This window comes from Gobio gobio (genome assembly GCF_949357685.1).
Source record: "Gobio gobio genome assembly, chromosome: 13".
NCBI classification, from domain to species: Eukaryota; Metazoa; Chordata; class Actinopteri; order Cypriniformes; family Gobionidae; genus Gobio; species Gobio gobio.
Window position 1 is genome coordinate 1,906,297 of NC_137106.1, and position 15,002 is coordinate 1,921,298.

At 45.2% G+C, this 15,002-nt stretch overlaps 1 protein-coding gene across 1 annotated transcript in view; it reads right to left on the minus strand.

Moving 5' to 3' along the window:
- The window catches only part of LOC307136190 (ryanodine receptor 3-like), a 307,469-nt gene that overhangs the window by 189,189 nt on the left and 103,278 nt on the right, over positions 1-15,002 (minus strand). The window contains exons 23-26 of the mRNA XM_079832979.1: positions 4,996-5,110; positions 2,192-2,324; positions 525-628; positions 269-404 (exon numbers count right to left, since the gene is read on the minus strand). Of these exons, the coding sequence (XP_079689105.1) occupies positions 269-404; positions 525-628; positions 2,192-2,324; positions 4,996-5,110 (488 nt within the window). The remainder of the gene's footprint in view (positions 1-268; positions 405-524; positions 629-2,191; positions 2,325-4,995; positions 5,111-15,002) is intronic.

Sequence of the window (15,002 nt, forward strand, 5' to 3'; positions counted from 1 at the left end):
CGGGCTGAGCCCGGCCGGACCCCGTGGGGGAAGGCCCGGCCACCAGGCGCTCGCATACGAGCCCCAACCCCAGGCCTGGCTCCAGGGTGGGGCCCCGGCTGCGCCATACCGGGCGACGTCACGGTCCTCCTTCTTTTTGTCATCATAAGGGGTTTTTGAACTGCTCTTAGTCTGACCCGTCACCTAGGACCTGTTTGCCTTGGGAGACCCTACCAGGGGCATATAGCCCCGGACAACACTGTGTGTGAGTGTGTGTGTGTTTATTTACCGTTGACAAAAACAGCGAATCGCAGGAAGGACAGGTAGCGTTCGCCCTCGATGGGGTTCCAGCCGATATCTGGATATCCTTTGACCATCAGCATGGGGCAGCTCTGCAGACCACAGCCCGCCAGATAGGTCACCACCTGCACACATCATGGGTTACACACACACACACACACACCTGCACACACACCTGCACACATGACCAGCATCAGGGGCAGATGTGAAAGCGTCAGGATGGGGAAGTTGGCCAGTGAACACACCTTGTCCAGGTCGGGCTCCTCCAGCGCCAGCGCCAGGCCGTTGTTGTCCATCACTGATGAAGCCGCCACATCTAGAGGAGTGGATCCTCTCATGGATGGAGACGCTGCAACACACACACACACACACACTCACACATGGACTACACAGGAAACGCAAACCATCAGCAGAAAACTGTCAAATGACAGATCTGTCAGATCATTTAAAAATAAAAACAAAAACACTTACTAATTATTAAATAATACATAAACATATAAAATTAAAATAAATTATTTAAAACATAAATAAAACACTAATAATTAATTTAAATGTACAAGTAGAATAAATAAATAATATTAAATAAAAGCAATCCAAATAAAACACTAAAAAAGATTAAATACTTTATTTGGTTCAGCGTTTTGTGACGTTTCACTGTGTTCAGTAGTAGATGACACACACACACACACACACACACACAAACACACACACACACACACACTCTCACACTCTCTCACACACACACACACACACACACCCTCACACTCTCACACTCTCACACACACCAGCAGAGGGCAGTACGGACCGCTGCAAACACACTCTTTTCAAAAGCTTGTCATACAGAGCTGTGGGATTTTTTCACCTGTGAGCTCTTCATGTCGCTGCTTTATACACACACACACACACACACACACACACACACACACACACACACACACTTACCCAGTCCCACGCTGCTGTTCTCCAGCAGGTAGCTCAGGTGGTCAAACACACACACACACACACACACACACACACACTCACCCAGTCCCACGCTGCTGTTCTCCAGCAGGTAGCTCAGGTGGTCAAACACACACACACACACACACACACACTCACCCAGTCCCACGCTGCTGTTCTCCAGCAGGTAGCTCAGGTGGTCAAACACACACACACACACACACACACACACACACACACACTCACCCAGTCCCACGCTGCTGTTCTCCAGCAGGTAGCTCAGGTAGTCAAACACACACACACACACACACACTCACCCAGTCCCACGCTGCTGTTCTCCAGCAGGTAGCTCAGGTGGTCAAACACACACACACACACACACACACACACACACACACACACACACTCACCCAGTCCCACGCTGCTGTTCTCCAGCAGGTAGCTCAGGTGGTCAAACACACACACACACACACACACACACACTCACCCAGTCCCACGCTGCTGTTCTCCAGCAGGTAGCTCAGGTGGTCAAACACACACACACACACACACACACACACACACACACTCACCCAGTCCCACGCTGCTGTTCTCCAGCAGGTAGCTCAGGTGGTCAAACACACACACACACACACACACACACACACACTCACCCAGTCCCACGCTGCTGTTCTCCAGCAGGTAGCTCAGGTGGTCAAACACACACACACACACACACACACACACACACACACTCACCCAGTCCCACGCTGCTGTTCTCCAGCAGGTAGCTCAGGTGGTCAAACACACACACACACACACACACACACTCACCCAGTCCCACGCTGCTGTTCTCCAGCAGGTAGCTCAGGTGGTCAAACACACACACACACACACACACACACACACACTCACCCAGTCCCACGCTGCTGTTCTCCAGCAGGTAGCTCAGGTGGTCAAACACACACACACACACACACACACACACACTCACCCAGTCCCACGCTGCTGTTCTCCAGCAGGTAGCTCAGGTGGTCAAACATGGCCTTCTGGTTCTGGCGGCTGATGCGACAGAAGTAGCACAGGAAGCGGCAGCAGCTGGCCACCATCTTGGGAAACGCGATCTCCTGTTACACAAACACAAACCAGCTGAGGTGTGTTCAGATCAATACTGGACACCGGCGACCCATAAATCACACACACACACACACACACACTGCAGGAGATACTGGACACACCATCAGCGCCAACTAACACACATTACACACACTGTGTTTACTTCAGCACTGCTGCAAATATGGAATTCAGATGGTCATGTGACACACACTATAGCCAGAAGTGTTGAGCCGCCTCCAGTTCCCAGAGTTCAGGTGATCAACCTCTTCATGGCCACAGGTGTGTAACTCCAGCTCTAGCAGACGCTTCTACACACATTAGTGAGAGAATGGGCCGCTCTCAGGAGTGTGTGTGTGTGTGTGTGTGTGTGTGTGTTCGCTTCTACACACATCAGTGAGAGAATGGGCCGCTCTCAGGAGTGTGTGTGTGTGTGTGTGTGTGTGTGTGTGTTCGCTTCTACACACATCAGTGAGAGAATGGGCCGCTCTCAGGAGTGTGTGTGTGTGTGTGTGTGTGTGTGTGTGTGTGTTCGCTTCTACACACATCAGTGAGAGAATGGGCCGCTCTCAGGAGCGTGTGTGTGTGTGTGTGTGTTCGCTTCTACACACATCAGTGAGAGAATGGGCCGCTCTCAGGAGCGTGTGTGTGTGTGTGTGTTCGCTTCTACACACATCAGTGAGAGAATGGGCCGCTCTCAGGAGCGTGTGTGTGTGTGTGTGTTCGCTTCTACACACATTAGTGAGAGAATGGGCCGCTCTCAGGAGTGTGTGTGTGTGTGTGTGTGTGTGTGTGTTCGCTTCTACACACATTAGTGAGAGAATGGGCCGCTCTCAGGAGTGTGTGTGTGTGTGTGTGTGTTCGCTTCTACACACATTAGTGAGAGAATGGGCCGCTCTCAGGAGCGTGTGTATGTGTGTGTGTGTGTGTGTGTGTGTTCGCTTCTACACACATTAGTGAGAGAATGGGCCGCTCTCAGGAGTGTGTGTGTGTGTGTGTGTGTGTGTGTGTGTGTGTTCGCTTCTACACACATTAGTGAGAGAATGGGCCGCTCTCAGGAGTGTGTGTGTGTGTGTGTGTTCGCTTCTACACACATCAGTGAGAGAATGGGCCGCTCTCAGGAGTGTGTGTGTGTGTGTGTGTGTGTGTGTGTGTGTGTGTGTGTGTGTGTGTGTGTGTGTGTGTTGACCACCTGAGCTACCTGCTGGAGAACAGCAGCGTGGGACTGGGTAAGTGTGTGTGTGTGTGTGTGTGTGTGTGTGTGTGTGTGTGTTCGCTTCTACACACATCAGTGAGAGAATGGGCCGCTCTCAGGAGTGTGTGTGTGTGTGTGTGTGTGTGTGTGTGTGTGTGTGTGTGTGTGTGTTCGCTTCTACACACATTAGTGAGAGAATGGGCCGCTCTCAGGAGCGTGTGTGTGTGTGTGTGTGTTCGCTTCTACACACATTAGTGAGAGAATGGGCCGCTCTCAGGAGCGTGTGTGTGTGTGTGTGTGTGTGTGTGTTCGCTTCTACACACATTAGTGAGAGAATGGGCCGCTCTCAGGAGCGTGTGTGTGTGTGTGTGTGTGTGTGTATGTGTGTGTGAGCATGCTGAGGGTCACAGAAGTCGCCAACTTTCTGCAGAGTCAAGAGCTCAATGAATGGAGGGATAGAGATGGATGGATAGATGGATGTAGGGATGGATGGAAATATGGGTGGGTGGATGAATGAATGAATGGATGGAAGGATGGATGGATGGATAGAGGGATAGATAGATGCAGAGATGGATGGAGATATGGGTGGATTAATTAATTAATTGATGGTTAGATGGAGGGATAGAAATATGGATGGATGATGGATGAATGGAGGGATAGAGGGATGGATGAAGAGATGGATGGATTGAGGGATAGAAAGATGGATGGATGATGGATGAATGGAGGGATAGAGGGATGGATGGATGGATGAATGGATTGGAAGAGGGATGGCGAGATGGATGGAGGGATGGATAGATGCAGATATGGATGGAGATATGGGTGGATGAATGGATGGAGAGATGGAAGGATGGAGAGATTGGGGGATGCAGTGGGGTAAAGCGTGCCGCCACTGGACTCTAGAGCAGTGGAGACGTGTTCTCTGAGTGACCAATCACGCTTCTCCGTCTGACAATCCCATGGACGAGTCTGGGTTTGAACAGGACTTTGTGCCAAGTGTAAAGTTTGGTGGAGAGGGGATTATGGGGTGGGTTGTTTTTCAGGGGTTAGTTCCAGTCAAAGGAACTCTTAATGCTTCATCAAGACATTTTGGACAATTTCATGCTCCAGACTTTGTGGGCCCAGTTTGGGGACGGCCCCTTCCTGTCCCAGCATGACCAGTGCACAAAGCGTCTCCAGTAAGACATGATGAGGAGTTTGGTGTGGAGGAACTGGAGGAACTGGAGTCCTGATAGAACAGCTTTGGGATGAATTAGAGCGGAGACTGAGAGCCAGGCCTTCTCGTCCAACATCACTAATGAAGAATCCCCATAAACACACTCCTAAACCTGGAGGAAAGAAGAGCTGGAGCTGCTAAAGCTGAGAATGGGAAGCTCATGTGCGTCCCAACACTTTTGGCGATATGTATATATATCTTGATTTAAGAATGTTTGGATATTTGTGCTGTAAAAGGAGAGGAGGAAGATCAGATTAGCAGCATTGATGTCCCGTACCTGAGACTTTCCTCCTCCCAGGACGTTCACCATCACCTCCATGACGGTCTCATGCATCCCCAGGACTCGCATCAGGTTGGGATGCTGGTAGAACACCTTATTATTCATGATGTCACTGAAACACACAACACACACATTAAAGGGTTAGTTCACTCAAAAATGTAAATTGTGTCATTAATTCCTCACCCTCATGTGGTTGGACACCCGTCAGACCTCCGTTCATCTTCAGACACAAATGAAGATATTTTAGTGTAAAGCTGATGCTGAGAAAGGCTTCAGATAGGCCTCCATTGGCATTCAGTACATTTACACTCTCAAGACCCATAAAAGGCACTAAAAACGTCGTTACAAAGTCCATCTCACCACAGTGACTCTACAATCATTTCACGATGCAACGACAATAGTTTTTGTGCGCAAAAAAAAAATCAAAATAACGCCTTTATCCAGCTTGTTCTTGTCTTCCGTGTGTGTCTCCACGACGCATGCGTGAGAATATGAGCAGATCCGGCGTTCGGGAATCCATGAAATGCCACTTTAGCCCCATTTTGAGAACTACACCGAGACCTAAAGCACGATCAATGTAGAATTCAACAGCTGAGATACGCGCGTCTTCCTCTGCTCGTAAACAAATCTCTTCTGGGTCATGTGTCCGAACGCCGGATCTGCTCATATTCTCACGCATGCGTCGTGGAGACACACACGGAAGACAAGAACAAGCTGGATAAAGGCGTTATTTAGATTTTTTTTGCGCACAAAAACTATTGTCGTCGCATCGTAAAATGATTGTAGAGTCACTGTGGTGAGATGGACTTTGTAACGATGTTTTTAGTGCCTTTTATGGGTCTTGTGAGTGTAAATGTACTGAATGCCAATGGAGGCCTATCTGAAGCCTTTCTCAGCATCAGCTTTACACTAAAATATCTTCATTTGTGTCTGAAGATGAACGGAGGTCTGACGGGTGTCCAACCACATGAGGGTGAGGAATTAATGACACAATTTACATTTTTGGGTGAACTAACCCTTTAAACACACATGACAGTTCTTCATTTATGGGTCACGCTCAGGACCTTCGGGTCAAAAATGACCCGGGGGGGATTAAGATAAAGATTTGAGTAAAATCAATGAAATATATTTTTGTTCAATAATATTTTTTCTTTTCTTTTGTGGTGTTTTGAGATAATTTTATGATTTACAACTAATATTTATGCAATAATGACCCATTTTTTACCATTGAATATAATAAAAAATGTATATACAGTCAGGTCCATAAATATTGGGACATCGACACAATTCTAATCTTTTTGGCTCTATACACCAACACAATGGATTTGAAATCAAACGAACAAGATCTGCTTTAACTGCAGACTTTTAGCTTTAATTTAAGGGTATTCAAGGGGATATTCACAGGAATTACAACAGTTTGTATATGTGCCTCCCATTTTTTAAGGGACCAAAAGTAATGGGACAATTGCCTGCTCAGTTTTTCAATGGCCAGGTGTGTGTTATTCCCTCATTATCCCATTTACAAGTAGCAGATAAAAGGTTCAGAGTTCATTTCAAGTGTGTTATTTGCATTTTGTTGCTGTCAACTCTCAATATGAGATCCAAAGAGCTGTCACTATCGGTGAAGCAAGCCATCATTAGGCTGAAAAAACAAAACAAACCCATCAGAGAGATAGGAACAACTTTAGGTGTGGCCTAATCAACTGTTTGAACGCACCGGTGGGCTCAGCAACACCAAAAGACCCGGAAGACCATGGAAAACAACTGTGGTGGATGACCGAAGAATTCTTTCCCTGGTGAAGAAAACACCCTTCACAACAGTTGGCCAGATCAAGAACTCTCTCCAGGAGGAAGGTGTATGTGTGTCAAAGTCCACAATCAAGAGAAGACTTCACCAGAGTTAATACAGAGGGTTCACCACAAGATGCAAACCATTAGCCTCAAAAACAGGAAGGCCAGATTAGAGTTTGCCAAACAACATCTAAAAAAGCCTTCACAGTTCTGGATTGTTCTGGAGTGGAATGTTATGCAATGGCCAAGTCAGTCACCTGACCTGAATCCGATTGAACATGCATTTCACTTGCTGAAGACAAGACTGAAGGGAAAATGCCCCAAGAACAAGCAGGAACTGAAGACTGTTGCAGTAGAGGCCTGGCAGAGCTTCACCAGGGAGGAAACCCAGCGTCTGGTGATGTCTATGCGTTCCACACTTCAGGCTGTAAAGGATTTGCAACCAAGTATTAAAAAGTGAAAGTTTGATTTATGATTGTTAATCGGTCCCATTACTTTTGGTCCCTTAAAAAGTGGGAGGCACATATACAAACTTTTGTAATCTGATTTGGATGTGAATACCCTCAAATTAAAGCTAAAAGTCTGCAGTTAAAGCAGATCTTAGTCGTTTCATTTCAAATCCATTGTGTTGGTGTATAGAGCCAAAAAGATTAGAATTGTGTCGATGTCCCAATATTTATGGACCTGACTGTATGTATATATATATATATATATATCATTTTTTTTATTTATTAAAGCTGTATTTCATTTTAGAGTCAAGCCTAGGCCTCATGAGCAATTTTCTAAATGAGATCAGTGCCATCCGGTGGACACATTGAGCATTATTATCACGCAATAGCACATTTTTACCACTATAGTGGATCTTGCGTTTTATAAATAAATGTTAAAAATCGTAGCTTCATCAGAATGGTCTGAAACTTGGTGACTTTATTGGTACTTGGTATATGAACAACCAAAGAAATTGGGGACAGGATTTGAAAAGTCTAAGTGGTCGTAAAACATGACCCCCATAGGAAATAAATATGAAAATACAGAGTTTTTTTGTGCACAAAACCTACAAATCAGCCAGGATGCAGAAAAAAAGACTCAACAGTGAAGGGGTGAATCTCTAAAACACCAAGAGTGCAAAACAGACAAAAAAAACTCTCACACACACACACTTATACACACAAAAACACATGCACACACAAATTAACGCGTGCCATTCCAATAGCTAATTGTGTGTGTGTGTGTGTGTGAGTTTTTTTGTCTGTTTTGCACTCTTGATGTTTTAGAGATCTTCACTGTTGAGTCTTTTTTTCTGCATCGTGGCTAATTTGTAGGTTTTGTGCACAAAAAAACTCAGTATTTTCATATTTTTGCCAATTTCCCATTCATTTCCTATGGGCGTCATTTTTGACCCAAAGGTCCTGAGTGTGACTATTTTTTTTACGACCACTTAGACTTTTCAAATCCTGTCCCCAATTATTATTGGATGTTCATATACCAAGTACCAATAAAGTCACCAAGTTTTGGACCATTCCGATGAAGCTACGATTTTTAAAAAAAATTCATAAAAACGCTTCGGGTCATTTTTGACCCTAAGAACCCCAGAGGGTTAAAGGGGTGGTAAAACATGATTTCACTTTTCTAACTTTAGCTAGCATGTAATGTTGCTGTTTGAGCATTAACAACATCTGCAAAGTTACAACGTTCAAAGTTTAAAGCAAAGGGAGATATTTGCTTTTAAAGAAATCCATTTCTAAGGACTACAGCAAACGGCCAGTAGGACTACAGACATTCCTCCAGGGTCTGTGACATCACCAGCCCCAATATTTACATAAAGCCCTCCTCCGAGAATATTAAATAAGGGGGGCGAGGCCATTTTGTATTGCTGTGGGGAAGAGTTGTTGTGGTATAGTTAGGCTGGAGTGTTGTTGTGGTATAGTTAGGCTGGAGTGGTGTTGTGGTATAGTTAGGCTGGAGTGGTGTTGTGGTATAGTTAGGCTGGAGTGGTGTTGTGGTATAGTTAGGCTGGAGTGTTGTTGTGGTATAGTTAGGCTGGAGTGTTGTTGTGGTATAGTTAGGCTGGAGTGTTGTTGTGGTATAGTTAGGCTGGAGTGTTGTTGTGGTATAGTTAGGCTGGAGTGGTGTTGTGGTATAGTTAGGCTGGAGTGTTGTTGTGGTATAGTTAGGCTGGAGTGTTGTTGTGGTATAGTTAGGCTGGAGTGTTGTTGTGGTATAGTTAGGCTGGAGTGGTGTTGTGGTATAGTTAGGCTGGAGTGGTGTTGTGGTATAGTTAGGCTGGAGTGTTGTTGTGGTATAGTTAGGCTGGAGTGGTGTTGTGGTATAGTTAGGCTGGAGTGGTGTTGTGGTATAGTTAGGCTGGAGTGGTGTTGTGGTATAGTTAGGCTGGAGTGGTGTTGTGGTATAGTTAGGCTGGAGTGTTGTTGTGGTATAGTTAGGCTGGAGTGGTGTTGTGGTATAGTTAGGCTGGAGTGTTGTTGTGGTATAGTTAGGCTGGAGTGTTGTTGTGGTATAGTTAGGCTGGAGTGGTGTTGTGGTATAGTTAGGCTGGAGTGTTGTTGTGGTATAGTTAGGCTGGAGTGTTGTTGTGGTATAGTTAGGCTGGAGTGGTGTTGTGGTATAGTTAGGCTGGAGTGTTGTTGTGGTATAGTTAGGCTGGAGTGGTGTTGTGGTATAGTTAGGCTGGAGTGGTGTTGTGGTATAGTTAGGCTGGAGTGGTGTTGTGGTATAGTTAGGCTGGAGTGGTGTTGTGGTATAGTTAGGCTGGAGTGGTGTTGTGGTATGGTTAGGCTGGAGTGATGTTGTAGTATAGTTAGGCTGGAGTGGTGTTGTGGTATAGTTAGGCTGGAGTGGTGTTGTAGTATAGTTAGGCTGGAGTGGTGTTGTGGTATAGTTAGGCTGGAGTGGTGTTGTGGTATAGTTAGGCTGGAGTGGTGTTGTGGTATAGTTAGGCTGGAGTGGTGTTGTGGTATAGTTAGGCTGGAGTGTTGTTGTGGTATAGTTAGGCTGGAGTGGTGTTGTGGTATAGTTAGGCTGGAGTGATGTTGTGGTATAGTTAGGCTGGAGTGTTGTTGTGGTATAGTTAGGCTGGAGTGGTGTTGTGGTATAGTTAGGCTGGAGTGGTGTTGTGGTATAGTTAGGCTGGAGTGTTGTTGTGGTATAGTTAGGCTGGAGTGGTGTTGTGGTATAGTTAGGCTGGAGTGGTGTTGTGGTATAGTTAGGCTGGAGTGGTGTTGTGGTATAGTTAGGCTGGAGTGGTGTTGTGGTATAGTTAGGCTGGAGTGTTGTTGTGGTATAGTTAGGCTGGAGTGGTGTTGTGGTATAGTTAGGCTGGAGTGTTGTTGTGGTATAGTTAGGCTGGAGTGTTGTTGTGGTATAGTTAGGCTGGAGTGGTGTTGTGGTATAGTTAGGCTGGAGTGTTGTTGTGGTATAGTTAGGCTGGAGTGTTGTTGTGGTATAGTTAGGCTGGAGTGGTGTTGTGGTATAGTTAGGCTGGAGTGTTGTTGTGGTATAGTTAGGCTGGAGTGGTGTTGTGGTATAGTTAGGCTGGAGTGGTGTTGTGGTATAGTTAGGCTGGAGTGGTGTTGTGGTATAGTTAGGCTGGAGTGGTGTTGTGGTATAGTTAGGCTGGAGTGGTGTTGTGGTATGGTTAGGCTGGAGTGATGTTGTAGTATAGTTAGGCTGGAGTGGTGTTGTGGTATAGTTAGGCTGGAGTGGTGTTGTAGTATAGTTAGGCTGGAGTGGTGTTGTGGTATAGTTAGGCTGGAGTGGTGTTGTGGTATAGTTAGGCTGGAGTGGTGTTGTGGTATAGTTAGGCTGGAGTGGTGTTGTGGTATAGTTAGGCTGGAGTGGTGTTGTGGTATAGTTAGGCTGGAGTGGTGTTGTGGTATAGTTAGGCTGGAGTGGTGTTGTGGTATAGTTAGGCTGGAGTGATGTTGTGGTATAGTTAGGCTGGAGTGTTGTTGTGGTATAGTTAGGCTGGAGTGTTGTTGTGGTATAGTTAGGCTGGAGTGTTGTTGTGGTATAGTTAGGCTGGAGTGATGTTGTGGTATAGTTAGGCTGGAGTGATGTTGTGGTATAGTTAGGCTGGAGTGTTGTTGTGGTATAGTTAGGCTGGAGTGTTGTTGTGGTATAGTTAGGCTGGAGTGGTGTTGTGGTATAGTTAGGCTGGAGTGGTGTTGTGGTATAGTTAGGCTGGAGTGGTGTTGTGGTATAGTTAGGCTGGAGTGGTGTTGTGGTTTAGTTAGGCTGGAGTGGTGTTGTGGTATAGTTAGGCTGGAGTGTTGTTGTGGTATAGTTAGGCTGGAGTGGTGTTGTGGTATAGTTAGGCTGGAGTGGTGTTGTGGTATAGTTAGGCTGGAGTGTTGTTGTGGTATAGTTAGGCTGGAGTGTTGTTGTGGTATAGTTAGGCTGGAGTGTTGTTGTGGTATAGTTAGGCTGGAGTGGTGTTGTGGTATAGTTAGGCTGGAGTGTTGTTGTGGTATAGTTAGGCTGGAGTGTTGCTGTGGTATAGTTAGGCTGGAGTGGTGTTGTGGTATAGTTAGGCTGGAGTGGTGTTGTGGTATAGTTAGGCTGGAGTGGTGTTGTGGTATAGTTAGGCTGGAGTGGTGTTGTGGTTTAGTTAGGCTGGAGTGTTGTTGTGGTATAGTTAGGCTGGAGTGGTGTTGTGGTATAGTTAGGCTGGAGTGTTGTTGTGGTATAGTTAGGCTGGAGTGTTGCTGTGGTATAGTTAGGCTGGAGTGGTGTTGTGGTATAGTTAGGCTGGAGTGTTGTTGTGGTATAGTTAGGCTGGAGTGTTGTTGTGGTATAGTCAGGCTGGAGTGGTGTTGTGGTATAGTTAGGCTGGAGTGTTGTTGTGGTGTAGTTAGGCTGGAGTGTTGTTGTGGTGTAGTTAGGCTGGAGTGTTGTTGTGGTGTAGTTAGGCTGGAGTGTTGTTGTGGTATAGTTAGGCTGGAGTGATGTTGTGGTATAGTCAGGCTGGAGTGGTGTTGTGGTATAGTTAGGCTGGAGTGGTGTTGTGGTATAGTTAGGCTGGAGTGGTGTTGTGGTATAGTTAGGCTGGAGTGTTGTTGTGGTATAGTTAGGCTGGAGTGGTGTTGTGGTATAGTTAGGCTGGAGTGTTGTTGTGGTATAGTTAGGCTGGAGTGGTGTTGTGGTATAGTTAGGCTGGAGTGGTGTTGTGGTATAGTTAGGCTGGAGTGTTGTTGTGGTGTAGTTAGGCTGGAGTGTTGTTGTGGTGTAGTTAGGCTGGAGTGTTGTTGTGGTGTAGTTAGGCTGGAGTGTTGTTGTGGTATAGTTAGGCTGGAGTGATGTTGTGGTATAGTCAGGCTGGAGTGGTGTTGTGGTATAGTTAGGCTGGAGTGGTGTTGTGGTATAGTTAGGCTGGAGTGGTGTTGTGGTATAGTTAGGCTGGAGTGTTGTTGTGGTATAGTTAGGCTGGAGTGGTGTTGTGGTATAGTTAGGCTGGAGTGTTGTTGTGGTATAGTTAGGCTGGAGTGTTGTTGTGGTATAGTCAGGCTGGAGTGGTGTTGTGGTATAGTTAGGCTGGAGTGGTGTTGTGGTATAGTTAGGCTGGAGTGGTGTTGTGGTTTAGTTAGGCTGGAGTGTTGTTGTGGTATAGTTAGGCTGGAGTGGTGTTGTGGTATAGTTAGGCTGGAGTGGTGTTGTGGTATAGTTAGGCTGGAGTGGTGTTGTGGTATAGTTAGGCTGGAGTGGTGTTGTGGTATAGTTAGGCTGGAGTGGTGTTGTGGTATAGTTAGGCTGGAGTGGTGTTGTGGTATAGTTAGGCTGGAGTGGTGTTGTGGTATAGTAGGCTGGAGTGGTGTTGTGGTATAGTTAGGCTGGAGTGGTGTTGTGGTATAGTTAGGTTGGAGTGGTGTTGTGGTATAGTTAGGCTGGAGTGGTGTTGTGGTATAGTTAGGCTGGAGTGGTGTTGTGGTATAGTTAGGCTGGAGTGGTGTTGTGGTATAGTTAGGTTGGAGTGGTGTTGTGGTATAGTTAGGCTGGAGTGGTGTTGTGGTATAGTAGGCTGGAGTGGTGTTGTGGTATAGTTAGGCTGGAGTGGTGTTGTGGTATAGTTAGGCTGGAGTGTTGTTGTGGTATAGTTAGGCTGGAGTGGTGTTGTGGTATAGTTAGGCTGGAGTGTTGTTGTGGTATAGTTAGGCTGGAGTGTTGTTGTGGTATAGTTAGGCTGGAGTGGTGTTGTGGTATAGTTAGGCTGGAGTGGTGTTGTGGTATAGTTAGGCTGGAGTGGTGTTGTGGTATAGTTAGGCTGGAGGGGTGTTGTGGTATAGTTAGGCTGGAGTGGTGTTGTGGTATAGTTAGGCAGAAGTGGTGTTGTGGTATAGTTAGGCTGGAGTGGTGTTGTGGTATAGTTAGGCTGGAGTGGTGTTGTGGTATAGTTAGGCTGGAGTGGTGTTGTGGTATAGTTAGGCTGGAGTGTTGTTGTGGTATAGTTAGGCTGGAGTGTTGTTGTGGTATAGTTAGGCTGGAGTGGTGTTGTGGTATAGTTAGGCTGGAGTGGTGTTGTGGTATAGTTAGGCTGGAGTGGTGTTGTGGTATAGTTAGGCAGAAGTGGTGTTGTGGTATAGTTAGGCTGGAGTGGTGTTGTGGTATTTATCTTTCGTCTATGTGTTTTCCTGTAATAGTTTGTATCGTTAATTGTCCGTTAGTAAACAAATGACAACGCTCATTCATATTTAACGTTTTCCGACAAACATGTTACAAACTGTTTTTAAATCTCAACAGCGAACCTGGCATTAGTGTAAATGATTCTTTGATTAGAGCTTTTATGTGTTGTTCATCTACAGGCTTGCTAAACATGCTTCTGTGTGTGATTTGGCTACTAGTAAAGCCAGTGTTTAGTGTTTTGGGTTAATAGTTCTTGCGACAGATATTTGTCTATAATCGTTCTAAAAATACAAAAGCATTCAGTAGCGATCACTATAGATCCGCAGTCTTTACTCTTGAGGACTGAACAGGTTCTGCTCCATCATCTTCACTCAAATGTTCTGGGTCTGACTCGGCCTCAGATTGGTGTGTTTTTATTGACGCCATCGTTTCTAATACTGATCAAAGCACAGGTGAAGGGAAGGGGCGGGACGTTTCTGACAAACTAGCGAATCACAACACACTGGGCCAGCTGACCAATCAGAGCCCATTGCGTATTTTTGAGGGACCGGCTTCATAGAACCTGGAAACCATCAGACTGATTTACAAGAAGCAGTGTTAATTTTGAAAGCAAATTGTGAGTTAGTTTTAGTCGTGGTCTTTTGACTAAAATGCCATTTAGTTTTAGTCATATTTTAGTCACCTGAATTGTTTCTAGTTTTAGTCTCCTAAAATCTAATGAGTTTAGTTCAATTGTAATACATTAAGCATTTAAGCGTCACATAACCAACTGTCACTCGAACTGACATTTGGACACCATTTTGTTTTTGACATTAAAAATACACAAAAGAGCTCAATTCACTTTTTTAAAAACATCTATATAGTTTTTATAACTGTGTGTTTCTGTTTTATTTAGTATATCAGGTTAAGCTAAAGCTTCAAATAAGTTTGTTTATTTTTTTAATTTCAGTTAACATTTATTTAATTTCAAGTAATGAAGATTTTTTTTAATGGTTTTAGTGAACTATTATATTTCTGATACTTTATTGAATATGTGTCAAATACTGGTCTTTCCTCCTGACTATGAACTAAATGGGAATTAAATTAAATAAAGTTTATTGTGTACGCAAAAACAAATATATAATGCGTGACTTTTAATGATAAACAAGCTCAAATACACCAGGACTCTTATTTTGAAATGTCTGCACCTCTATTGCAGTTGCAGGAGCTCATTCAATTTCAGGAGATCAAATATGCATTATTAACCGTCTAAAACATATTACTATATAAACATGGTAAAGTAAACACTGTCATTATTCATCAGCATTAGTTCATAAACACTGGTCTGGCATAAGTGTGTGTTATTGATTGAGCCGCTCTGGAGCTGGATTGGGTGTGTGTGTGTGTGTTATTGATTGAGCCGCTCTGGAGCTGGATTGGGGGTGTGTGTGTGTGTGTGTGTGTGTGTGTGTGTGTGTTATTGATTGAGCCGCTCTGTAGCTGGATTGGGTGTGTGTGTGTGTGTGTGTGTGTGTGTGTGTGTGTGTGTGTGTGTGTGTGTGTGTTATTGATTGAGCCGCTCTGGAGCTGGATTGGGG